At 40.4% G+C, this 27420-nt stretch overlaps 2 protein-coding genes across 5 annotated transcripts in view; one reads left to right on the top strand and one right to left on the bottom strand.

Annotated features, from left to right (window-relative positions):
• The window catches only part of GALNT7 (polypeptide N-acetylgalactosaminyltransferase 7), a gene marked incomplete at its 5' end in the record, with an annotated part of 70756 nt that extends 58937 nt beyond the window's left edge, over positions 1 to 11819 (top strand). For all 3 annotated transcript variants that reach the window (XM_082758499.1, XM_082758500.1, XM_082758501.1), the window contains 5 exons: positions 1796 to 1918; positions 2957 to 3175; positions 5400 to 5498; positions 6795 to 6923; positions 9447 to 11819. In XM_082758499.1, the coding sequence (XP_082614625.1) occupies positions 1796 to 1918; positions 2957 to 3175; positions 5400 to 5498; positions 6795 to 6923; positions 9447 to 9584 (708 nt within the window). In that variant the 3' untranslated portion in view covers positions 9585 to 11819. The remainder of the gene's footprint in view (positions 1 to 1795; positions 1919 to 2956; positions 3176 to 5399; positions 5499 to 6794; positions 6924 to 9446) is intronic.
• Positions 11820 to 18916: 7097 nt separating this feature from the next.
• On the bottom strand, positions 18917 to 21203 carry HMGB2 (high mobility group box 2). Of its 2 annotated transcripts, none has more exons than XM_082758773.1 (5): positions 21081 to 21203; positions 20469 to 20639; positions 20220 to 20365; positions 19948 to 20122; positions 18917 to 19475 (listed from the first exon to the last, which is right to left on the bottom strand). In XM_082758773.1, exons 2-5 carry the CDS (start codon positions 20616 to 20618, stop codon positions 19323 to 19325), a joined length of 624 nt encoding a protein of 207 aa, XP_082614899.1. In that variant the 5' UTR covers positions 20619 to 20639; positions 21081 to 21203; the 3' UTR covers positions 18917 to 19322. The 2 variants fall into 2 exon arrangements, with proteins under 2 accessions (XP_082614899.1, XP_082614900.1); XM_082758774.1 differs by having other exon boundaries at positions 21046 to 21180.
• Positions 21204 to 27420: the final 6217 nt, after the last annotated feature.

Here is a 27420-nt window from a genome sequence, read left to right as displayed (position 1 = left end):
CTGAAAACTTTCCTCTTGGCATCCTTGCAAACTTAGGGTCAGGAGCTGTCAGAGAGATGGCTTAGCAAAGAGACCCAAGTGCAGAGCAATCTAGATTTCAGTAATGGTTTGGGATCACACATGCTCCCCTGAATATCCAAACTGAAACCAGACTGGCAAATTAGATAGAGGAGGGGGGAAATCTGAGTGCTCTCAGGGTGTGTATGTGTTTATAGAAAAATGTTTTTTCTAACAAAAGAGAAAAAGAAGCACTTGGTTTGTGCATAGATGCATGTAAAGTATACAAGGATGCTACCAGAAGTAATCTATCCTGGTTTCTTCCTCCTTGCCATTTTTCTGGGTGAAGAATGGTCTCATGCACTTTTCAAAATTTCAAGAACTTCTCTACAAGAGAAATCTTCATGATTGAAGCACTAACTGCATAATTCATAATCATTGCAGAAGATCTTATTTTCAATCCCAGGCATATGCACACTCTTCAGTTAGCAGGAAATGTAAGATGATGATCATTAGCTTCTGGTAGCATCAGTATTCGTAATGACACAAGTGGCAGACAGCAGGAATCTGTCCCAATTAAGAAACGAAAGTGGAGACATCTAATATCCTCAGCAGTGATCTGTGAAATCGTAGCTGAAATTTACTAAAAGTACATTCAGAGCTCCCCAGCTACTCTTGCTGTTGATGATTTTGAGGAAAGCTCTGAGTGCACTTGCTCAGCTGTAAATCCATATGCAAAAGACAGTGACTGAGGATGTTACGTATACAGGGTCTTTATCCTTCTAATTCCTCGTCTTGCTTAGATCTAAATCGTGATTGAAATTGCATACAGTAGTTTTGTAATTGAAGTGGATAGTTGTTGCTGATTATGTAGAGACCTCCAAATTGGTTTCATGTAGATCAAAACCAATCTTCAGAACTAAATAACATTTATCAGTGTTGCATGCTGACTCCTAGATAGCGAATAAAATTGCTTTGCATATCAGTTTTTTAATCAAGCTCTTATGAAAATTAATATGATGATAAAACACATGCAGTGAAGGAAGTATTCTGCCCATCTTACCTAATAATGTTAAGTCTGTTTTTTAACTTAGAATTCAGTCTGTTTTGGAATATCCACAAAGTTAGTTTGAATTTGGGTTTGATGCTACATTTTAAACTTGTCAAAGCTATAAGCGATTAAATTCAAATTATTTAGGTGCGTTTTCTTTCTCCCACAAATAGATGGATTATCTAAGGACATGTGGGTGGGAAGGAATTTCAGAATGGTAGTACACTTTCCCCATTTTTATTTTCAGCTACTACCACTGAAAAAAAATATCTGTTTGTTCTTGGTTGTAATGCGGTTACCAAATACATCATTACCTCCTACTGGTATTTATTAAGGAAATCTTAATTGTGATGGGCATCTAACCAAAACCCATCTTAGTGACAGTATGTGAATTGCTCCAATAAAATCAAAATACTGATTCTGTTATTTTAAAAATTACCCCATTCCATATTTTGTTCACTCATTCATTACTGTTCTTTTAAAATAGCAATGGAATGAGGTGACAAACTATTTTAAAAGCTTTTTGAAAAATTACTTCAGTTGAGTGATTTCATGTTGGAGTTGAAGATGTACTCAATACATCTTTATTTCCTTTCATTTCAGACATATTATGTCTATGCTTATGTCTGAAGTAAAAAAAATATTTAAATGTATCACATGGTGGTATAGTAACAGAAGTATTTTCTACGTATTTATCTATCTTAAATTCCTGTATATTAATATCTGCATCTTTGCTTGAACTTGTAGATCTGGCAGTGTGGGGGAAAACTGTTGTTTGTCCCCTGTTCCCGTGTTGGACACATTTATCGTCTCCAGGGTTGGCAAGGAAATCCACCTCCTGTCTACGTTGGGTCTTCTCCTACACTGAAGGTACTATTTTGCTGCTGATTTGAGATAACAGATTTAAATAAATCTGTGTAAATTATCAGTAGCAATTTAAAGAGCGCTTCATCCAAAGGTATTTAGTGTCTAAAGTTAAGATGTTCAACCACACGGTGATCGTGGGTTTGCATTCCCCCACTGGCCTGAAAGGGTGTTATCCCAGGCTCTGGTGAATTGATTAACATTTTAGTCAAGCTAACAGTAGGAACAGTACTATGGAGCGTAGCTGGAAATAAGCACAGATGGGCATAGTGACAGAGAAAAAGGGCAATGGGAAGGGGGCTTGTAAATGATAGCTTATTTTTCAGTGCAGGCAAGCCTCTCTGAAATTATAAAACCCTACCACTAATCTGAAAAATCTGATCAAAAATATCTTCTGCATGTCTAAACTCCTTACATGAGTCAACTTGCCTGCTTACTGGGTGAAACGAAGCACTGCTGAATGTTCTTACATAGTAAGCAGCTTCTACGTACGAGGTAGTATAGAGGAATATCTTTCTCCCTCTTCAGGCACCCTTCTATCCTAACAAGCAACAATGAAATACTTCACTTAAGGTGCATGGGAATGTAAAATCTCCTTGGTGTTTCATAGCTGGCTTGTTTAAGACTTTTTTTTTCCACCCTTAGTGGACTAAAGCATATCATTCTGGATATTTAAATTGCAGAAGTTGAATGCAAACTCTGAATTGTAGCTCTGGTACTTAGCAAATGACTGCAACATTTATTGCACCACTTACTGAAGAGTCCTTATTTAAAACAAACAAACAAACAAGCAAATAAAAAAATTTAGAAGACTTTGTACTCTCATTAAGCCAGTTTATTTTACTGGCCTAAACTCTAATTTGAAAATAGTAGTCCTGTGTGTCATAATCTGCTGAAGATGACAAAATATCATTGCTATATAATAATTTCACACTATTATGGTTTTTAAGAGAAGAAATCTTTAAATCTGTGAAATTGACACGTTATTGTGTCTGACCTGTTGTGCATGCACTGAAATAATAGCAATGTCATTCTTCTTCACAGAACTATGTCAGAGTTGTAGAAGTGTGGTGGGATGAATACAAAGATTACTTTTATGCCAGTCGGCCAGAGACAAAAGCGCTGCCCTATGGAGATATATCTGAGCTGAAAAAATTCCGTGAAGATCACAACTGCAAAAGCTTTAAGTGGTTCATGGAAGAAATAGCATATGATATAACATCGTATTATCCCTTACCGCCTAAAAACGTGGAATGGGGAGAGGTATGTAAAGCACATAACCTGTATTTATTTTCTGAGGATTTTTTTTGAAGTTCAGAATTAAAAAGGAAACGATTATTATTTGACATTAATCTGAGAACAGGCTCTTTGTTTCCTGCTATACCGATGTAAGTGATACTGGCCAGAGGACTACAGAGAAATAACCAAAGGGGGAAGAAAAAAAAAAAAAAAAAAGAATGCTACTTTAAAAGCTGGGATTTCTTTAAAATTAGATCCATGTTTCTTTCAAGATTAATTTTTGTATCTATCCATGGTCTCAGTTATGTTTAAAACTCTTTTCTCCAAAATTGGAATTTATTTATTTTTAAAAGAAAAAAAAAAAAAAAAAAAACGTTTGTACTAGAATATTGGCAAAGATTAATAGGTGAAAATTTATTTATTTATTTATTTTGGTGTAGTCTTCAAGAATAGGTAGTGAAATACAGAGAGAGTACATTCTGCCTATGTTTGCTAGCCTGAGATGTACTCATATTGGTACAGCCTCAGTAAATCCCTTGTCTGCATGTAATGATTTGATATGATTCTTTAAGAGGAGTTTCCAGCATTAATGTATATGAGTATGACTTTGCTAAATCAAGGGTGTAGATATGCCTACACATAACTTGGCATTTTCACTTAGAGAAAATTCATCAAAAGCGGCAATTTCACTTAGTTATGCTACCAGGTGATACAGGACACCTCACTGAACCTGCCCTTCCCTTCTGGCTGTAACCCCACACTTGGAGGAGCCATTACTGTAGGTCTCCTTCCCAGCTTCAAATGATTTTTTGGCCCTTCTGAGATTGTCCAGCCTTGCCCTTTCTCTTCTATCAGTTTCACTTTTGAAGATAGTAGGGGCAAAGCCAAAAAATTATTTTGCTAGCAGGGGATGAGTCCTGGGTCCCGCCAAACTGAACAACCTTCTTTCTGATGTACCTGGTTTTGTAACTTCAAAAGAAGATTAGAAAGTTGAGATCTATGCATATTCATGTGACCAAGAATGTGTCATCTCTAACTTCTCTGAGGAATTAGTGATTTATAGTGTGTGCATGGTGGAAAGAGGGTACAAATAGTCTTGTATCTGGGGACCAGGTGAACGATGCCACTTTTATTTCTTATCTGAAAGCCGACACAAAGCATCAGGTTAGTGCATTAACTTTAGACCTGCTTTTGAATTCACATAAAGGGTTAGAAACGCTTGTTATGTATTGCTCTTCACTGGGGTGAAAATATCTGAAGAGAATAAAATAATAATGGTCACCTTGTGGAAAATCATCCCTGATAAAAGCGAACAGCTCCAGAGCAGAAACAGGAAAGACTGAAGTTCAGAGGCTTCTGTGAAGTTGTCTTCAACTCTTCGCTAGCTGACAGTTATCCTACAACATCTGAGATATTTTTTTCGCCATATGTTTGTAACATCACACTAATTGCATTTCCAAACCGTCAGGAATGAAAGCGGGGTTTATCTTCCCTAATACTGTCTGGAAGTCAGGTCTCTGGGCTAAGCTTAGTCCTCCAGGCTTCCTTCTGCAGTCACAAAGGAGAAAGAAGCTCCAGCAAAGAAAATAGGCTTGGCAAGAAAGTTATTTTGTGCCATAAAGCCTTTTCAAAGCCATTTGTTGATCCTTCTGAGAAGAGAATGGGATAATCAGCAGCAAAGGAAGGCATGCTTTCTGGCAGGACTTGTGTTCTTTATCCTTGTGCCTGTGCCTGCCCCTCATCAGCGTTATCTTTCCTTTCCCCGTGTAATTGCTGCTGCAGAATGAACTGCTGAGCAGCTGGGACTGCTCCTGCCTGTACTTAATGACCGCTGTCTGCAGCTCCTTGGCATCAGATTTATCTCCTCACGTCTTCCACAGGATGAGAGCAACTTCATCAAGCTCTGCCTTTATTTATGACGATCCGAGAGACCAAACGTGCTTTAATAGGAGATTGAATAAATTAAAATACTTGGAAGTCCTACACTGTAGTGTCGTTAGTTTGGAATTGAGCTTTGCAACTCTAGTTTCATTAGTGTAACTCCTATAAGAGCCCATAGATTAGCCTGGGCAGCTAGGAGCTCCATCTCCAACAGTTAACAGAATTTTTTAAATTTTATATGCAGACTTCTTTTGTATCCATCTGGCAGATATTTGTTTCTGGTCTGAAAGAGAAGTGGGAATTTTCCGAACTTTTCACGCTTATTTTTCCTTGAGACTAACTGAAAGTGCACAACCTTTTTTTCCAGATTAGAGGCTTTGAAACTGCTTACTGTATTGATAGCATGGGCCACACCAACGGTGGCATTGTCGAACTGGGGCCGTGCCATAGAATGGGAGGAAATCAGGTAAGTGACTCTGAGGCAAGGTTGAAAGAGAAGTGCTTTCAGCGAATGATAACAGATCATTTTTCTTTTAAGTCTGCACATGAAGTCACTTATGTGCTGGCTGTTAAAATGGGAGCTAGAGGTTTTTCTTAAGCATACTGACACTGATAAAATACAGGAATCTGAAAGTATCATTTCAAACACAGACTGCACAGAATTGAAGGCAAATTCGTAATCTTGTTTTCACAGAAGCAGGTATATGTGGAAGCGAGAACTGTGCTTTAAAGCAACCTTATCACTGCATTATAGAACATCTGCAGCTGGTAGCATCACTGCTGATTCATCGTTTATCCTCCCTTAATAATTAATCCTTCAGGAAACAGCCCCCCCTTACTCTAGCTCAGTGATTTCACAAATTTGTTTTGCTCTAATGGAAGCATAAAATACTTCTGTGCAATAACTCACCTTCCACCACAGGAGACACAATATTGAATATAAATTTGTCTGCTTCATTTACAAATTAAGTGTCAGAACATAATTACTAATAGATGATTGCAATCCAAGCTACTATTATGTTTGACCTGCGTCTTCACAAACCTATGCAAACTACCAGGCAAACATGCTGTTCTGTATTTGCATCTCCCTTTTCAGTTGGATCACTTTGCAGCATTTAAAACCCCTGTTTGTACTGATGTAGACTTGAAACAGGCAAGTTGTGTCACTGCAGTCCTGAAATCACATGCAGGAAGATTCTTCAAAAAAATCACGGTTAATTCTTAATAGGTCTTGGAAATTTATCTTTTACTTTGATATTTAATGCAAAAGTTCCCTAAACTACTTTTTCTGTATATGTTACCTCCAAAAACCTTTAGTAATTATTTCATAAGAAGTAACTAAGACAATCTTTTGTATGCATTAGTTTGATTTCCTCCATGGCTAAAATACCAAAATGTTACTGCCTTCACCTGAAATTACTGTCCAAGACCAAGGACTTGCTACCAAACCTTTAGAAAGATAACGGGTCACTTAAACATCACATCATACAAAGAATTTTAACAAACACTTTCGGAAATCTCCCAAATAGGTGTCCCTTTATTTTTATCATTTTTCTCTTGCTAGGTAAGTTTCTTAGCCTTTCTCAGGAAAGTGATCAAAAAATAGTGTCCAAATAGTAAAAATGTGTTACGTCATGTAAAATGAAGGTAGGTGTAATAATACCAGAGAATATTTTTAGTGATGGTATTTCATTGGTATTTCACTTTCTAAACTGTTATTTCAATTCAGCTGTTAAAAAGGTGGCATCTTTTTTTCTGCTAGCTTTTCCGAATCAATGAAGCGAACCAACTCATGCAGTATGATCAGTGCTTAACTAAAGGACCGGATGGATCCAAAATTATGATTACACACTGTAATCTGAATGAATACAAGGATTGGCAATACTTCAAGGTATGCAACAGATATATATGGAAAATAGAAATTATAATTCTCATCTTGTTTTGTTACACCTTTTTATTATTATTCTACATGTATTGGAAAATAGAGATCTATGACAAGATTAACTGAACCACATAAAGTCAATTGTCAGTCGCACATTCTCAGAAATCCATGCTTGCTGGGAAGACTTCTCCCTAGGGGTTTTGCTAGCACTTCCAGTCGCTGACTTCTGTAGCAAAATCTTTAAATAAAATCTCCTGAGGGGACATGTTCTGCCACAGGTATGTTAGGAGTTAGCACTTGTCTCAGAGGAAGCAAAGAGGATGTCTACTACCAGTGATAGTGTTTCTAAAAGCTCTTTATGACACCACCCTCTCTGCTTGTGTGCTTTCTGTCAAGAAAGCTTCTTTATTGGGTGTTGTGAGAAGATGACTTAAGTGCTAAGGTGCATTTAGCAGCTAAGAACAATACATCTAATTTTGGGAAGGCTAAATTGAAGTGTTTAAAGACAGAAGGCTATGTTGGAATAGGTAAACATAGTTTTTCTTTCTGCATTGTCTTTGCTTTCTTCAGTATTTCTTTTTCCTGTTCATTAACCATTCCCTAAGAACATGCTCTGTTGTGAATTAAGGGTGTGGCACCGTTATAAAGCTATTGCAAAATCTATGCATTTTTAATAAAGACTTGGAATGTTGGCTGATATACATGAGAGGGCTGTTACAGCCTATTTAGTAAGTACATCTGCAAGTCCGCCATTAATTCTAGTTTTGAAAGTGTTATTTTTTAAAAAGTCTTAAAGGTTATATTTCTGTTTCTCTTAAAAAAAAAAAAAAATGAGAATGAATAGTCCAAGGGTGACGTTATCCTTGGATATGGCTACACATAACTTGGTTCTGTGTCTAAGAAAATCTCATGCCTTGATTTTTTTTTTTTCTTCAATCTTTCTAGCATATTGCATGTTTCATTAGCTGGTTATCTGGATTGTGTTTGTCTGAAAGATGTAGATACTATTGATTGCAGTGAAATCTGTCTGTTATCCTTTAAGCCACCACACTGTTTCTGATACTTGCATAGAGCTGTGAAATCTCAAGCAACCTAACACTGTTTCCACTCAGTTACCTTGTGGCATTTAGACAAAATTCTTTACATCTGAAATTTAAAAATCAACAAGTAGTGTTTCAGTGCCTGCTGACTTCTGCTGTAGCATTAGAAAAATATATAGCACTTGCTAACTCTCCAGCCATTCTAGTGTGCCCCAGCATGTTACTTGGCTCTTCTGTAAGCATTTCTTTTATGCGAGAAGATCCATTTCCTCCACAGTGGTACCAAGTTGTGTAATTGTTTGCTTATTACCACAAGTTATAAGGAAGCCCAGTAGGCACAGTCTGGGCTGTAGAACAAAAAACTGACTGGCTTCCAGAAAAAAAAGAGAAAAAAAAAAAAAGAGGTGGGGGGTGAGAGCGAAAGGACCACCAAGGGTGTGTAACCAAGCAGATATTAGAAATCTGGCACCCTTTGCTGAGCAGTACAGAGGGTATGACCGTTTCTCTTAATGAGGAGGGTGTAAGGAATGAAATGCTTATGAACTGCTGAAAAATGTTGTGGCCTGGTGCAAATGAAAGCTGCCAGGAGATGTTATCTGGTTGGTTGGTTGTTTCTGGAATGAACATTTGTGTGCAGTTTGGTGAGCATAACGTCTGTGCTTCTGCAGTATGGAGCAGGAGGGCTTTTTGGTGACCGAGTGCCGGAGAGAGTGTGTCTTTCCGCGGCCATGGGAGCAGGGGACAGGGCTGTGAAGCCTCAGCCATGGTGCTGCAGGTTTTTCTGCTACTCCGTCGTTTGGATGCAGCTTGTCAGTGAGGCAGGGCTGCCTCTGGTGCGCAGGGTCAGCAAGCAAGAGAGAAGCCATAGGGCTGCTTTGCAAATGCGTGAGATCCAGGCGCTGCAGCAAGGGGATGTGGAAGGAGCCAAATGTGCGAGTCTCAGCCTGACTGTGCTCCACACAATAGGTCTGCAGTTTCTTAGGCAGTCTCCTGTTGCTCTGGCGGCCAGGCTTGCTCTCATACCCTCTTTTCTTCCTTCTACTAGTCAAACAGGCAGCGAAGTTATGGCTTTTTACCCCAGTGGAGTTAATGTTGCTGTTGTGCATTTGCTGTATGTGAGGGCTAACTAAAGGAAGATCTGCCCAGCGAAGTCAGTTCTTGTAAAGCCATCCTCTAGAGTTAATCTTCTGTTTTGGTTACAGGATGGATGAAAGTGCTAGAAGCATTTTAGATACGGTTTTGCTTATATTCTTAACAGTTTGCTTACAAAGAGAAATGCAAAGCATTTCAAGCTAACTTACATGCATCAACATTTTATAATATAAAAGGTGTAAAAATCTAGTTTTAACAAAGATGGAGGATGAGTATAGAACTGACCTTTTTCAGGGCCCCTGAAACCTGTTTTTGTAACAGCAAATAGCTATATTACAATTGTAAAGAAAATGTTTTAAGACAAACAAAAAAACATGTTCCTGATGGTTTTGTTTTCCAGAATCTGCACAGATTTACTCATATTCCATCAGGGAAGTGCTTGGATCGTTCAGAAGTCCTACATCAAGTTTTCATTTCAGAGTGTGACTCCAGTAAAGCAACACAAAAGTGGGAAATGAACAACATTCTTAGTGTGTAGACAAACAAAACCTACCTACTGACACGTTAATTTGTACAGGACTGAAAATAGCCTGAAAACTGCTGCAATTATTAACTTTGTACAGCTGCGAGCCTCCTGATTTGGATGAAGGACATAGACGAACTGTGATTATTACAATAACATTATCATCCGCAGTTAATGTTTACAAAACTGCTTTACCTTAAACTCTGTAGATGTTTACATCTTTTTGTTTTAAGATGTTGGTAAATTAATGTGCTGTTAGCTATGTTTCATAGGAACATAGCTAAAAGCGTTGTCTTCTTTGGGATTACACTCAGGGGTCTGAAGGCAGTTTTTTTACACACACTTGAAAAGGTTGGAGTAACCAGATTTTCGTAGAACTTGGTGATTATCAACCTGTTGTATATTTTTATTTAATTTTACATCTTACTAAGCACTGCCACAGGTTATTAGCCAGGGTGGCCTTCTCTCACAATCATGCTGCTTTTTTGGAAGGTGAATTTCAACATATTTAGTGCCTCTTTCATTTCTCTCTTTCACAAGAAAAAGCATTTGTCAGAAATTATACAATGGATTTTTCTGAGCTGTCACCACGGGTAGGGATCAACTGTACCACCCCATGTAATTATTGTGTTGCTGAAGACAATTTCTGTCACTAGTTCGGCCGCTTGTTGGTGGGCGGGAGCAGAGGCTGCACACAGACGTGCTGCAGGCTCTCTGATGTGTCCCTTTGCTGGGGATGCTCTGAAAATATTATGCTGGGTCACTGCCCCATGTTCTACTCCCTGCATCTGCTGTGCTTGGCAGTGCTGAAGCAAGCAGATGCTTTGTGTGGGGCAAGGAAGAGCTTAGTGTCGAGTTTAGCACCAGTGTGGTACATGCTGATGGAAGTAAGCACCCTCTCAATTCCAATTACAAATTTATAAGCACTCACCTGCTTGTTTAAACCATGCCTTACATAAAAACAATATTTTTTTTTAAAAAGTGAAATAAAGTAAAACTGCATGATTATGTAAAAAAATAAAATAAAATAATGCTTCATTTATATTATTGTTTTAAATGGAAATCACTTAGAGATGAACTAAAACTTTCAATCAGGAAAAAAAAATCCAGCTTGCTAACACATTTGCTTACTTCTCTGAAAGGACATCTGTCAGCTAGTTTGGAGCCCAGTCTTAGATTTGAAAAGAGAAATGGAAATCCTGAAACCACATTTATTTGTGTTAATTTTTTCCGTATATTTTTATTGGAAACTTTTCCTGAGGGATTATGAACACAAAATACAACCGCTTGGTGCTATAATGTACAGAACAGAACATGAAGAAGTTTCTGAAAATGTTCCGAAGAGGAGTTTGTGAGAGCTCCCTTGGGAGTATAAATATTTACTCAGAGTGAACAGACAGGTGAAGGAGAAATGACTTATCCTCACTTCCTTATTCAAGATTTCGTGACTGTTAAGCGTTGACATCAGTGTACTGACTTAATAAGAGTTATGTCTATAACATGTCACACTATTAAATATGACTAAATACTTCCCTGAAATCTAGAATAGCATTGCATGCAGCTTCCATTGATGTTAACAAGGGTTATGTATCATATTTGGTGACAGAGTTTGATCTTTATAGGGCTGTCTGCACTGATATATTAGTTTGGGATCTTTCCTAGTTTCTTTAAACTTCTCACCTATACTTTCAGAGGTATGAAAAATAGAAAATAAAGGAGGGAGAAACTGGAATAAGGAAAATAAGGGTGTGTGTTGGTACTTGTTCCTTGTGTGTATGAAAACTTACTCCATTTTTATGTGTTGGGTAGATTAATTTAATCATATTACTATGCATAAGAGAAAGAATGGTGGCACATAAATTGTGCGGGTGTGCATTTTAAATGGGTATTTTGTGCAATTCATTAAAAGCTGATGCTGTGTGTGAACATGAATCTCTGTATGTGAGACTGAAACCTTGCAAAACATGAGATCATAAGAAGCTGTTGCTGTAATGACTTTTTCGTACTATAGCCTGCTTGGAAAAAATAATTCCCATATTCTTGCTTTGTAAGTTGATGATAATATCACTATGCATTTCTACATATTTTATAAATTTGATTTATGCAGATTTTGATACACTGTATGTTTCTGTAGAAATTGTATAAATCTTTAAAAAATTTATTAGGGAGAAATCTGGGAAACATGTATATCTTATGGGTTGCTTGTTTTTTAGGTGAAGTAAATAAAATATTTGAATTTTGGGTTTACTATACTTTTGTAGAGTAAAAATGGATTATTATCTTTATAGGAACTCCATATCTCTAAAACCGGACAACTTCTATGTTACAAACTTTAAAATATTAAAAGTGTTTTATTTTCCCTTTTTTTTTTTTTTTTTTTTTTAATCTAGGTACTTTTTGTCATATCTGAGGGAGCTCAGTTTTTTATCCAGCAAAGTCAAAAATTACTCCCACTGTGAGTTGCCACATGGACACATTTGGATTTTTGTACCTCCTGCACTGATCGAATTAGGTAGATTTACCATGCCCTCAGAAAATGAACCTGAGAATGCTGAGAATGATTTCTAAAGTAGAATCAAAGGTCCAGGTAAAAGGGGGCAAGGGGCAGGGGGACGAAGCAATATACACAAGCTGTAGGTTTTTCACAATATTGCATTGTTCTGTGGCTGTTCTGAATGATCACGTGGAGGGAGACTCTGAATTCCTTGAAAGAGCTGGTGGTGGTGGCATGTGTTGGGTGAAAACATGCCCCCTGCAAGCAGTGTTCCCACACAGGCAGGGATCCCTTTCCCAAAGCCCCCTGGGGAAGCACGGTGTCCTTCTGTGGTACACCTGGGAGAAACCGAGTCATGCCTGGCAGTGGAGGCCTTGCTAGATTGAGCCTGTAGGACAGCTTCCCTAAGGCCAGCATGGTTGTCTGATAGAGAACTGCAATTACAATTTTCCTATTTTCATTTCTGAGGCAGCATAGACAATGAATGAAAGTAGCAATGAATGAAGGTAGAGGCCTTTGCTGGATTCCTGGGGATTCATAAGAAGAGATATTTGGGAAGAGATGATCAGAACAAAAAGTACACCTAGTTGTGGAAGTGCTTCCAGTCATACTTTCCATTGTACTGAAGAATGCCCTGAAGTCCTGACTGTCCTGAAGCTGCTGAGGGATCTCTGGAGGCCAGGAGTGATGACAGAAGGGAAAGTTGTCTGTCCTGCGGCCTGGGAACTAAGGTAAGGTGGTAGAGGAGGAAAACAGCTGTGTAACCCCAAGATACAGAGTGGTAACTGGTTGCTAGTGGTATTGAAGTTATCAGGGATAAAGTAACATTGTACTGAGCCATTCCCACTTGGAGACTGGAGCTGCCCCTTCTGGTGTTTTTGTTGCTGTTGTTTGGTGTTTTTTTGTTTTGTTTTGTTCTGTTTTTGTTTGTTTGTTTGCCTGTTACAGTGTCCCGTTACCTTCCGTATGATGTTTGTGGTCCATGCTTCTGAAATATCAGGATCCCTTGTCTCTGTTGGACAAAAGCAAAGAATATTCTGACTTAGGACATGAACTGAGCTTAACATAAGAAATTTAAAAGCACGTACGAGATCAGACAAAAAGTCTAGTTAGCACAGTGGTCTTGCTTCCCTCAGTAAGCCTCACTGTGGTCAAGCAGCACAGGGCAGAGCGAAAAGACAGGGTGAGGATACTTCTGTAACACTCTCCCTACTTCTGGCAATTTACAGTTCAAGGGCTGTCTGAGCTAGGAACAGTGTTTTTCTATTTAGTATTCCAGAATTTGTCTGACCAGTTTTTGAATCTCGGCAGACTTTGGTCATCTATCACATCTGATTATGCAAAAAGCATGAAGGTTTCTAAAGGGACACACTGGCTCTGCAGCTTGTTCCCCTGCCGAGACAAATCAGTGAGATACAGAAGAATTATGAAGGCTTGTTAATGGTCTTAATTCCCAAAGGAGGATTTAGTGCTAGGTCAGTGCTGGGTTCAGCTAGCCAGGAGCGGGCTTCAAGGTGGCAGCACTGACAATAATGTCATCACAACACATTTTTCAAAAGACCTTTTTAGAAGAATGTGGTCTTTTCTACTGGAAGCTACCTGACCCTGCTGTTAAAGCTTGTCCATTCAAACATCCGTTCGGCTCTGCTGAAGAGATGATTTACGTGCACAACTTTACGAATAGAAGTTTGGGTCAAGAAACTTTGAGAATAGCCGTAGAGCTTGTAGATGTAGCACCAGATTGCAAGCTAAACATTTTTCTGGTGGCTGACACTGTATTCAGTCCTGAAAATCCAAAAGTGTCTCCAATAGTGAGGCTAAGGCTAGTTGATCTCATGATATCTAGTTGGAGCTACCTACAGGTTCACTCACTAATTGCTGCTGGCCTTTGACAGCTCTTGATTGCACTGATGAAGAAAAATTGGTATAGACAATCAACTTTTTTACTGGGTAGGTTTAAATGTCATGCACATCCCACAGTTGGAAGGCTTATGAGTCCCACAAGGGCTGTGTGTGTTGGAGAATGTAGCAATGAGCTCTACATCTGGGCTCTGTTACTGGATTCTTGACACTGGATTCAAAAGGAATCATGGAAAAGCAGACCAGGCTGTGATGGAGCTCAGATGAGAGGCCCAGCAATTCCAGAAATGCAGGGATTGTGGGCAAAACGTTTATGTACTTCAAGATGTGGAAAGAAATACAAACCAAAATGAGAAAACAAAGATAAATATATGCCTGGGATGGTAATACAAGTGAAGCAGGTTTAGTGACAGTCACCACCACAGCAAATAATCCATTGCTGAGCAGTAAGCAGCTGAGTATATACTAGTGTTACATACAAGGTACTTATCATACACAGTTATGAAACAGTTTGACAGATCATTAGTGAATCAAAGATAAAACTTCTGTTCCATGCTTTTTTATTTTTTGTCCAAGTCGATTTGCAGTTTTGTTGTTGTTGCTGTAATTCTTGATTAAGTTCTAAAGCCTGTATACACTGCGTTTAGCTCCTGGGTTTGTAGCTGTTCTGATCAGGGTTTTCCTTTTGAAAACACAATAAATAAATAAATCACCTATTAAACCTTATATTTCTTTAGGAATAAGGCAAAGTATTCATAAGTAGTTCTTGTTTTTTCTTTTTTTTTTTTAAGTTACTTTTTGAATTACTTTACCTAATAATGCCTGACTTGCTATATACTTTTCTAACAAACATCTCTTATATCTTCACAGAATTATCTATTACAGTTCCAGCGTCTCCTCCTGACTAGCATGTAATGTAGTGTATTGTCCATCCTCATCACCAAAGACATAAACACTAGTCCTCCTTTTTTCCTTTTGCTTGTGTTGGGAGAAAATATATTAACATGCAATGTATTTTGTATAAACAGCGTGTTTCACCTGCTATTTTTATTATGCTCTCACTTCAAGATGCAGTCTACATTTGCAGTTCTTCACTGTTAGCTCTCATCTTTGTTGCAGCACCATTCACCTCTTTTCTGCAAGTCATTCACACACACACACACACGTATATATATATTTATATATATCGAATAGTCGTCACTAGCCCTTAACCTGAGCTCCAAAAATAACCTATGGGTTTTCATAGGTGATTCTTCTCAACTGGTGAAACAGGTAATTAATTTCTATCTTGTTCCTGTATTTTTTATCCCATCACTCAATAACATGAGACCTTCAATGACGGCTTGCTTTCTTTATGAGGAGTCTGTCAGGAATTTCAGAAATCTACCTGATCTCCCTATCTTCACATTCATTGATTTTTTTCAAAGTCTATGTGACAGGACTTCCTCTCATGTCTTATTTAGCCATTTGTCCAGAAATTCTCATCTGTACTGTGAGAGTTTCTCAACTTGCCATATGGACATGACTGGTCTGAAGTGCCCTGTATCCCCATGGAATGCTTTCTAAAAATTAGTGTCATATTTGTGACCTTCCATTACTCTAGTGCTAGACAGTTTTAAGTGAAAAAAGACAAAGTACAGTTAATGGTTCAGCCATTTCATCCGTGGGTTTCTTTAGAACTCTAGGATGAATACCATCTGTCCTGTCATTCTTTTTCAAAACCTTTTATAGCTGGATTTGATGCAGATGCTCCACCATGCCTCCTCCATTACAAGTTCTGTCATGAACTTCTTTCTGAAGCTCCTCTTCAAGGTTAAAAATTAAAATTAAAAAAAAAAAAAAATTCCTGAATCTTCTGTGAGCATTGATTTTTGCATCTTGATCACGTGTTGTCCCAAAGGCCTGTTTGGTAGGCCTCCTGGTTCTGATATGTTTGAAAGTTAATAATCATGTATTTTCTCAACGTGTTCCAATGGCATTTTTCCCTGCAATACATTGCTGCATCTGGTCTGTTGGGGTGCAATTTTTTTTTCCCTTTTACTGGTTTAGAAGTAAGTTCCACTTTTAAAAGATTGCTCTCCTACATTTGTAATTCTTTTACACCTGCTCTTTATCCACATCAGTCTTGGTTTTTGTGGTCTCGGTCTACTTTACTGGGTGGTATGCATTTATGCTGGACCTCTCATGCAATTTATCAGTCTTCCTGATGCTGACAACCTTTTTGGGTGTCCCTTTTAGATTTGATTTGAGACAGACCTCCCTGTTCACCTCCAGGTACAAGTTTCTGGTGAGTAATTTCATAAGATTGTCCATATTGAACACGGATGTGAAAAACTAATTTAGCTTTTCTACTACAGCCTTGTCTTTTCTGACTGTTCCTTTTATGCTTTGATCACTTACTAGTTCTTCCAGTATTCCCAGGTGGGCATTATCTGAAACTCCTGATCTGACATACCGTGCTTTTTAAAGCTTAATTTGAAGGTAGTCATTTCCACATGCTCTTTTCCTTTTGTCTTTAATCTGTATTCAACATCCTTCTTATCAAAAGGTCAAAATATTATTTGAAAAACTGCTAATTGTATTTAGTCACTATATCATTCTCAGTTGATAGATCAACCTGATGTGGAGCTTTGCTGTGGGTTGCTGCAGCTCATGCTGATGTGTGTGCACAAAATGATCTGGGTAATGATGTGGGTTAGGCTGGTGAAGCAGCAGAATAGACTATTTTTGCAACAAAGATCTCCATCAGTCAGCATGTATTTGTTAATGAGATCATAAGCAAAAGTAATGCAGGTGGCTCTTCACACAGCATTATTGGGATATGGGACAAGAGTGGCAACGTTACACAGTTCTGCACAATTTTGTGCAGAAATTGTGTTGGAAGCTAAATTAGCCAATTAATACTAAATGAAGTTGAGTCCAAAAGTCTTCACTGAGGAAAAAATTAGGAGTCTCTTTATTCTGAATTACCTCAAGATACACTCTTACTCAGGCACAGTATTTAAAATTCTGTAACCCATACAGCTTTTTAGGACACTTGAAGTGTTATATTTTGTTCAATTTAAAAGCACTAGAGCAGAACTAAAAAACATTTCAAATCATCAAACTAGTCAATTTACTCTGATGTTACTGTTCCACTGCAAAAGATTATAGAAACCCAATCAGGAAGACTTCTTGAAGCGTCACCATTTTACTCTGGAAGGGAGTCTGAAAATTCAGGGGAGATGATGGGAAGTTTCTACAGGAAAACCTGAGCAGAATATGATGGAAGTGAGACCAGTGCAGTTTCACCTACATACTCTGAAAGGGAATTGTCTCTATATGGAAGAATTTTGGAGACAAGGACAAAGGTTCTCTTGAACTGCAAATTCTGTATTAGAGGATAGTGCACAAAACAACTGCCTCTCACTTCCAGTTTACACCCGTGGCTTCCCAAAATCTGAGGTAATAAAATAGAGATACTGGTCCTGCAAATGCAGAGTACCTCTGGTAGGTCCAACAAGCAAAACAGCAGTTAACCCTTCTGACGCTACTTTAAGTATCGGGGGGGTGGGGGGGGGCGGGAGGGGGCAGACCAGCCTTGGGGTTTTGTGGGTCTTCAAAGGTTAGTACCCTACTTCGTTATAAAATAGTTGTGAATTGCCTTTAGTTTTGATTTGCCTTATTCCCATGCTTTTGCAAATATACTAAATGGTTTTCTCAGAACTGGCTTCTTATAGAAAGTGAATGCTACATTATCTTTAACCTACAACTAAATGACATTTACTATGGTGATCCAGCTGAGATCTTTTTTTATCTTGTATATAAATGACTTTTCTCAAATTTATTTCAGACCTTGATGGGCAACAGAGACTTAAAAAAAAAAAAAAAAAAGAGAAAGAAAAAAAAGAAAAGAAAAAGGTTGGAAGCATGCCCTTTATAGCACTTAATCTCTAGGCATTAAATGACTTTCAGCACAGGGCTTTCAAAGGCTAGTAAGTTATTTACCTATCTCAACAAATTAAAGTGAAGGTATGAGGTTAGTTGTGGAATCTTTCATTTTTCCATGTGCAAATATCACCAGATGTCTAAATCTAATCTAGATTTTTAAATCTTTATATCGTTTTGGATTTATAAAAACAAAACAAAACACTATGAAACAGTGGAAACAGTGCAACTGGTGTTACTGTTACCATCACAAACAGTAACACACCAGGAGAAGGTGCTCTTTAAAAATACTTCCTTCCTCTTTGGTATGTGGAAATGTTCGACTTTCTCAGGCTATTCTGCAAGCTGAAAGCATCGCATGAAAAGTCACCAATATGGGGGCCAGGTTGAAAGGGAGAGAGTAGGGGGACATCAGGGAAGATATGCCACGTCTCTTACAGCCAACTTTCCTATCCTACATGGACAGCAGAAAAGGCCCCTGAACCTGAGCTCTAGAAAGTACACGATTTATTATCAGCTAATAAAGCAAGAACAAATGTTGAAACCACTGCTTGAGGGGAAAAAAAAAATCCAGGAATAAATATTATCTATCAAGTTCAGTATTAAAACTAGATTATTCACTCTGAAGATGATATAAGCAAATACTAGCATAAGGAAAAACTTAAGTGCAACTAAAGGTAGTATATATGGGAGAGAAAACCCTGGTTAAAAGGCAAAAGAAAATTCTGAATTCTGTGCAAGTTCTTAGAATCCTAGAATAGAATCCTAGAATGGTTAGGGTTGGAAGGGACCACTAAGGGATGTGGTTTCAAACCCTTCTACCAGACCAAGTTGCTCAAAGCCCCATCCGACCCAGCCTTCAACACTTCCAGGGATGGGACATCCACAGATTCTCTGGGCAACCTGTTCCAGTGCCTCGCTACCCTCAGAGTAAAGAATTTCAAAGAGCTATGACTTTTAAGAGTTTTGTCAATTTTGTGGTAACAGCAGGGGTGATAGCCCAAGAACACTGCAATGCCTGCACAGGGCTTAAGAACTCTGGGGAAAGGCAGCCTCTCAAACATTAAGAATACAACAATAGTCATGTACAACATTTTATTACAAAATTGTTAAAAAAAGTAATACAATGCAATATACTACAAAATATAAGATCAGCTATTAAGCTACCTCCTTTATTTTACTTAGCTAAAAAAGAAACACCTGGCTATCAGTCACTGAATTTCAACAAAACCATTAAATATGCAGAAACATTCCACAACTTTTTCTTCTTTTTTTTTTTTTAAACCGAACTGTAGCAGCCCCTTGGCGTACTACTTACGTTAAAAATAGAGGTCTCCCTACAAAGAACCACATTACCTATACACAATTCTGTACAGATTTTTATACTGAAGCTAACAATGAGCTGCACTTGAGTTCACATTCTTAGCAAAATATTGGATTTTGAGCGTAAATCTTTACAGCAGGACATTCATTTACTCCTCATCCTCATCTTCCTCCTCTTCTTCTTCATCTTCTTCCTCCTCCTCCTCCTCTTCAGGCTCTGCTTTCTTCTTAGATCCTGCAGGCCTACCTGGCCCCTTTTTTCCTGCATCACTCTTGCTCTTGGCACGATATGCTGCAATATCCTGCAAGAAAGATGCTGGTTAGTTGCTGGTAGTGTAACTCTGAGGACAATCATGCACTACTACAAAAATTTAATACTGCCGCGTATGTGGAAAAGTGGGATTTCCATCTTGGAACTTTCATTCTTTCACCTTTTGGCCAGAGAACATAGATTTGTACAGGCAGTTTTAAGAATTTTACGCTTACAGCGCTTGGGAAGATGACTATGTGCTTTCCCAAGTAGGTGACCTGTTTTTCTGGAAGTAAAGCACCTTATTGCTAAAATCTCTAGATATGTAAAAATCATGTTCAGGCTCACTGCAAGCATTCCAGAAACCTCCCATGCCACACCCTTTCCATGCATTCTGAAGCCTGACAGAGTTTCATATAAACACTTAGAACTACAAACCATATATGGTTTAGGTGCAAAACAGAAGTCTTACATTTACAGTGACCTATACAATTTTAGCCACTACTCTATTATCTTCAGTGTACCTTTTCATATTTCTCCTTTAGTTTTGCAGCCTTCTGTTCGTATGGTTGTTTATCTTTGGCCGACTGTTCAGACCACATTTCACCTAACTTCTTTGCCGTATCTCCAATAGACAAGCCAGGATGCTCATTTTTGATTTTTGGACGGTGTTCAGAACAGAAGAGGAAGAATGCAGATCTAAAATGAGAGACAGCGATTGGGGTTAAGCAAGTATGAGACAATTAGAATGTATAGGGTTGTGTGTTTGTTTTTTTTTTGGCACAGAACCACTCACGGAGGTCTCTTCGGAGCGTTGGGGTCCTTCTTCTTTCCCTTCTTCTCTCCCTTGGGAGGGACATAGTTCTTCATCTCCCTGTCATAACGAGCTTTGTCTCCCTTGGCCATTTCCTCGAACTTCCCTTTTTCCTTGCTGGACATGGTCTGCAGACACACGGGGGCGAGAGGGGAGGGAACCCGGCTCAGATCCAGCGCCCACTCGCCCCTTACAGCCCGGAGGGGCAGCAGCCGCAGGGGCCACGCTCACCTTCCACCGCTCGGAGCACTTGCGCGAGAACTCGGCGAAGTTGACGGACGAGTCCGGGTGCTTCTTCTTGTGCTCCTCGCGGCACGTCTGCACGAAGTAGGCGTACGAGGACATCTTGCCCCGCGGCTTGTTGGGGTCGCCTTTGCCCATGGCGAGGTCGGCGGCGGGTCCCTGCGGGGGGAGAGGGGGGGAAGGCGGATGAGCGAGGGGCGTGGCCACAGGGTGGGGGGCGTGGTCCTATGGGGGCGTGGTCACAGCGGAGGCCACGCCCCCGCCCCTCGCGCGCCGCCGCCGCCTTCCCGCCCAAGCACGCCCCCGCCGCCCCGCGCACCGCCCGCGCATGCGCAGCACCACCCGCCGCCCCTCAGCCGCCCTCCTGCCCTCGGCTCCCCGCGTGGCGGCCGGGCCCACGCCGCCGCCCGCTCCCCCCCGCCGCCTCCAGCTGCCCTCCCCGCGGAGCCGGCCCCAGCCGCCCGCCCGGCGGCCGCCCGCCCGCAGCAGCCCGCTCCCTCCCGCCCCCGTCCCTCCTTCCCGCCCTCCCTCCCCGCCTCCCTCCCTGCTTCCCCGCAGCCCTCACGGAGGCTCCGCGGGCGGGGGCCGCTCGGGCCTTGCCTGGCTGGGCGGGGCGGGGCGGCTGCGGGGCGCTGCTGGCTGCGCGGCTCGCTGCGGACTGCCTGCCCGGCGGCGCACTTAGAGCCTCTTGTTTTCCGCAGTCCTACCCGCCACAGCAACTTGACCCGCCGCCTCTCGGGGCCCGCCCCCCGCCGCTGCCCATTGGCCGCCGCGCCGGTTCAAACTGCCTTCGGCCCCGCCCCCTCGGGCCGGCCGCGCTCCCCATTGGCGCGCCGCGCCGCCGACGTCAGCGGCCGAGCGGCTGCCGGGTTAGGTGGCGCGCGAGGGGGTCGGCAGCCCGCATACTCGCTGGAACCGGTTGGGGTGAGGAGAGCGGCGGGGGGGCGGGGCCAGGCGCGCCGGGCAGCGATTGGACGGGAGGGACGGTTTAAAAAACCGCGGGGGCGCTCGCCATTGGCCGCCGGCCGCTGCGCGCCTCCTGATTGGGCGGAGCGGGATGCGGCAGCGTGGTTTAAAAATACAAAGGCGGCGGCGGGGCGCACTGCGAGCCGGGGCGCGGCACCGCGCGGGTCGGGCTGGGCCGGGGTCTGCCCGGTGCCTCCCCGCCCGGCCCGGCCGTGGGGAGCCGGGGTGTGGCCCTCGGCTCCGCTGCTCGGCCGGGAGCGCGCAGGCCGCCGAGGGAAGGCGTCGCGCGGTGCCGAGGGGGCGCCAGGGGTGAAGCCTCAGCGCCCGTTCGGCGGCTTGGCCCAGGACTGCGGGCGCTGTGTGTGTTTTCCTGGTGGCGATGTTGCGCTGTCCTCCCCCACTTTCCCCCTTGACGTCCCTTCAGGCACACCCAGCCCTCGCCGTTTCTCGCGGCTCTGCCTTTCCAGGCGCAGCCCCAGCGCAGGGTGCGCCTTCGCTCGCCGAGGATGTCACGTCCTCGGTGGAGCTTTAATCGCGTTAACCTAGTTCAGCGGCGGCGCTGAGAGCCTCGCAAGGAGAGCGGCGAGAAGCCCTAAGCTCCCTGAGGGCACTGACTCGTCGCAGCCACGGGACCGCTCAGTGGGTCTGACGTGATCTCCAGAGTCCCTTCCGTTGCAGATCTGCTCAGATCTCGTTGACTGAGAGGCATTTACCGGGCCCGGCCCTCCGAGCTCGTTTTTCTTCCTGCTGACAAAGACATGTTCGCACAGAGCAGCTTGCTAATATGGTAACAAACGCCTCCTTCAGCCCCTTTCCATGTTGAGCTTTATGTGTTTGCTTAAGCTGCAGCCCTGAGAGGCAGAGTGTAAACTGAAGAAATTGCTCAAAACCTTCTTTAGAGAAAGGGAGGTTGGGAGGTGAACTGACAGAGCTGTGCAGAGTATTTCCTTTGCAGATGTCAAAGCCTGTTAGAAGCCAGTTATCAGAATTCTGATATCAGCTAACTTCTGTGGCTATTCCTTTTGATGGTGTTTTACCTACAAACCAAGATTACACTTATCTTCTAAAATAAACATTTACGCAGGGGATATTCTGTGTTCCGGCGTCAGCTGTTTATTCCTGTAAGCCAGTCCGCTACCTCGCAGTAGTGAATTAATGTTCTCAGTTCTGTAGTACTGAGCTCTGTGGAGGCCGAGTCACTTCCCAAGGAGTGCTTTTAATTCTTGATGTAGCTTTAGAAATGTTTTTACTTCGTGTATTACCTGGAAAGTGCTGTTGTTTGTTTTTTTTAGTGAATTAAGCTGACAGATGGTTACTCATTTACTTTGTGGTGAACCACCTGTATGTGACAGTTTCTTGCAGCATGTTTTCTGGTTAATAAAGTAATTTTGTAACATAGTAGAACCTTAGAATGCTAATGTGTGCAGAATGAATCATAATACAGCCATTAGCATGTCTAATTTTAAAAACCTTATTTGTCCACCAGACTTTTCTGTATCATACCATTCAAACAAGAATAAAGTCATACTACCTCCTGCATCTTTTACAGCCACAGAAAAATGTAGATTAACTCCATCAAAATCAGTTTTACTTTTGTTTTCTCACTAATGCTGGTGAAAGAAAAACTAAGTGCTCCACCAGCTTTCAGGAAACAGGTCTCTCAATAGCAGTGCTTCTAAAATAGTGTGTCATGATCTCTGGGAGCTTGTAAGCAAAAAGTAATCACAATGGTTACGGGCACTAGAAATGATTTTTAATGGTTTAAACCAGAGGAGAATATTGTGAATTTTATCCTTGTAAATTGGGTGTTCTATCTTAGTTCTTAAACAAAACAAAAATCTATAGTTTTTTTTATTATTCTTTCTTTTAACATCAGTGTAGTAAGTTCATGGAAAAATATTTTGGAATGGTTGGTGGAAATTATGGGATATAACTGCAGGGAGACTTCCTCTAGTGCATCATTTTTTCTTATCTACCCTAAGAAAATGATTGTGGAAAAGCAGGTAGAGTAAGAAAGCATAATTACTGTTATGGGGGAAAAAATGAGACCTGCCTGCCTTCCAAATGATTTAATCATATGTTTTAAGGAAGTTGTTCAAAATTAGGTTCTTCATTCTCTTAAAACAGCCTTTTGCTACGTTCTCTTCTCTGAAAAAGAAAGCTTTTGTACAACTAAACATAAACTTGGAGGGTTACATCATGCTGTGTCATGCAGCATAGGGCAGCATAAGAAACCAAACAGCTGTAGTCTTTAACATCTGTCTGTCCTCCAACAAGGAAGGCAGTATTGAGAATTTTTCATGCTTGAATATGATACTGGAAGCTTTCTACAGCAGTGCTGATGCTGAAAGCCCCACGCAAGCAAGCTGATTTTTAAAAACTTGTCAGTTCCAAAACTGTCTACCAGAATCCTCATACTTGGAAAAGCATTTCTCTGTGCGCCTAGCTCCACAATAAACTGTCACTTTTTTTTTTTTTTTCTCATTACACCACACTGTTCCTTTACAGACAAAACCACAAATTCTGTCTCAAGAGATTCAGTCACTGTTGCTTTTCTAAAGCAGTGATCTATGCAGTATTGACTTTGGTCAGTCCGTGTGGTTAATTTATTAACCACATGTGGATGACAGTTGTGGGGAAGAAGCACAAACTCCAGGACTTCAGGCTTACTTCTAGTTGAATAATTCAGTTCTGAAATGACTTAAGTTTTATAGCTCCCTGGTTTCAAGCCATTTTGTGTTTCTAATCTACTCCATAATTGCAATTTTGTGTGCTATTGTTGATTTCACTTAATCTTCAGTAAACTGTGTGTGAGGAAAGATAAGCAATGTAGTGACTGGAAACAGGTTACAGAGCTGAGAAACTGGTTTAAAGAAAAGTGTGTTATGAACAACAAAAATGAGCAATTAGTGTTAATGCTTTACAACATACCGTATCTCTTGTTTTCTGTGACCAGTGTGTTCAGGTTTCTGAATATATACGGTTCTTATTGTGAACAAAGCAAGTGAATAAAAGAACGAAGACCTCCTATTTGAATCTTAATTAAAGCCTCAGTCAACAGATCCGTTGCATTTGGGACAGGTATGGTTCAAATGGGGGAGCTGCAAACTACAGTTGCAAGACCTTAACTCAGACCAAACTTTTATTCTGATCCAAGTCTATTATATGGTGACAACATCAGTTAGTTTTAATTCATTCAGTTGGATAAAGTGGCTCCCCAGAGACTCTGCTATTACCTGAATGCCTGTATTGAATATACGATAATGTAGCATTAATGGTAGCGAAATTGAAAAGTAATCGTTCTTGATTAATTGCAGTCTGCAGCTGAAATGGTCCCCCTCTTATGGACTTGAGAAATCACTGTTTACCGGATGAATAATGAAAGTGAGTTAAAGCCACTCTCGTTTTTAATGTCACCTAACTTCACTAGTAGCAATGAAAGATATTGAAAGAAAAAGTGAATTTAGCTTTAGAGTATCAGCATTTTTTTGTATAGAAAAAAAAAAAAAAGGATTAAAATCTAAGACATGAATAGCATTTCAATAAAGGTCACTGCTTTAAAACTTCCTTTTTAATGTGAGTTACAAAGTGTACAGACAGCAGCTCTGGTTTTGGGCCTATTCAATATGAGGGTCTCATACTAAATAGATGGTAACAGCTGTAGGATTAAAAGTAATATCTAGAACTACCTAAACTACTGCTTACTGAAGTTCCAAACAAAGCTCAGCTTGCTGTAGTGTTCCACTTATCAGCATTTACTTTCTTTGTACTTTGACAAAAACATATGTAGCAGTGCAGCTGCCCAGAAGTTCTCAGAACTGGAGTTCCTGTCCATATCTTAAAGACTTATTTTTAAAGTAATATGTTAGAGCTTTTCCCCCTTTTTCAGTTGTATAACATGGACATGATATCTATTCTATAAAAATGAAATTATTTACTGTCTAAACATTAGTTTTATTGTACATGCTATTGTAAAGCCTGCATAACCAGTTCAGCAGCTAGTAGGCAAACAGAGGCCTTGTTACACCAGGCTGTTTTAGTCTGAGTTCAGTAACTTGTTTTGACTTTGTGCTGTGTACCAAATATTTAAAACAAAGACAGCCTATATTAGACACTACCAGGGACAGCTGCAGAGCAGAGAGTGAAACTGAAGTGGTCATATGATAGGAAATAAACATAACAAATCTCTCTTGGTACTAATGCAGATAATATTAGGAACACCAGCTGTTCCTGGTCACAATAATTGTTATACTGAACTGAACTTTTTCAGTCGTAATTTTATTCTAAATTTCATTTCCTTTCTTATTTACAAACTAATACTCATATGACGCTTCTCTACTGTAGATCGTAATAGACCTTCTTATATTTTGCTATATTGTTAATCCCTTGTTACAGATACGAGAAGAAAATAGTCATTTGCCCTTGTTCATCCATTAGATGGTTTCACAGGCAGTGCAGAGGGACTTTAAAATGTGATTAGTTGTAACTTACGCTACTGAATTGGCTTAAATGGGTAAAAAAGAAAAACAAGTTCCCTCTGCCTCCATCCCCAGAACTCTTCCAGCCTTCATAAACACTGGTACTTTATCTGAAATGTATACGAGACTTACTCTTAATAAGTAAAATGTAATTATTATACAAATGCTGCATTATTTAGAAATTGGAGGACGTAGTTCCATGATGTTTTTCCTTCTATACAGTAAGACAACGGGTTGGATTATGCCTGTCTGTGAAGGTGTGACATCCAGGAAACAGTTTCGAAGAATTGTAATCACAGTCCGGCTCTTGAATAGCATAAGTAGTTGTATGAGGCTAGCCACTGGTGCTTGTTGCTGCCAAAATGAAGCATGTGGCAACTGATGATGATTTGCAATTGTTGAAAATCCTACAGAATGAATCAGAGTGTTTTGTTTATACCTTTTCCATTTTCTGGGACTATTTTTTTCTGCAGTCATGAGGGCTAGAAACTTGAAAGCAAACCGAACCTGACAGCAAAAGCTTTTTCCTGTGTAACTGCTATTCTTAAATCTTTTAGGAAAGAAAAAGAAAATGGTAAGTTGACAACACTGTGTACTACAGGCCACAAGAGAAAGGGAGAATCTGTATCCTCTCTCATGTGGCCAAAGGGAAGTGGATTTGGCTGCAAACAGCTTGATACCTAAGAACTGTAATACTCATATGCATGGATGTTGTGTCCAGGTAGTAGATGAACTTAAATGTCTCATGTTTTGGTCACACAAAGTACACGCTGGTATGAAAGTCACACCGGGTTTCATTTTTGACCCAGGGAGTACAGCTGTGAGTCCATCTCCATGAATTAATTTATTAGTTCAGGACAAGAATACTCTGTTAAAGGGAGTCTCCCAATGGGATTTTACTTACCATGTTTTTCCTTCGTATTTCAGAAAAGTAAAAGCACAAGCAAATGAAGATAACTTTTGGATGAAACCACAGTGAAAGATGTGTTGCAGGAACACACGTCGTTGACATCTGGCTTGGGGAAATAAAGTAGTCTGAAGTAAAGCCTCCCAAGTGTATGTGAGTTTCACTCTCCAAATATATTCTTACTGTGCTGTTGCTAATGTAGACGTTGCCATGGTAAAATCATTCTCTCTTCTCTGTTATTGCTGGCAAATAGTGCTGTCATGGGTCATGGAAATGATCACAGGATACACAGGTAATCTGTTGAAAAAAAGAAATAAAAATACCTAGGAAAATTTGAAATTGTTGATTCAATGATTAGTCTCATTTTTAGTCATGGATCCTGTGTGATTTTCCATCAGCTGATGACATAAAATTACCATTTCTCTAGAAGACCCCTTTGTATACCCTGCACTGTACCATTATGTTAAGTGTGTTACGGTAACAGGAAAGGATATTTCAGAGCTTTTGTACTACTAGAAAATGCATCTGCCTATAATAACAGTCAAAACCTAAAGCTTCTACTCAACAGACCAATTCCTGTGGAAAAAGT

The sequence above is a fragment of the Aythya marila genome (assembly GCF_965140915.1).
Source record: "Aythya marila genome assembly, chromosome: 4".
In the NCBI taxonomy this organism is placed as follows: Eukaryota; Metazoa; Chordata; class Aves; order Anseriformes; family Anatidae; genus Aythya; species Aythya marila.
The sequence above is the reverse complement of the archived record's forward strand: the minus strand, read 5'-3'. Positions and strand labels throughout refer to the sequence as shown.

Coding starts and splice junctions, on each gene's coding strand:
- HMGB2 (XM_082758773.1), bottom strand. CDS start 20,618: ATGGGCAAAGGCGACCCCAACAAGCCGCGGGGCAAGATGTCCTCGTAC. Junction 20,366..20,468: donor AGTGCTCCGAGCGGTGGAAG/GTGAGCGTGGCC, acceptor GTGTGTCTGCAG/ACCATGTCCAGCAAGGAAAA. Junction 19,476..19,947: donor TAAAGGAGAAATATGAAAAG/GTACACTGAAGA, acceptor TCTTTCTTGCAG/GATATTGCAGCATATCGTGC.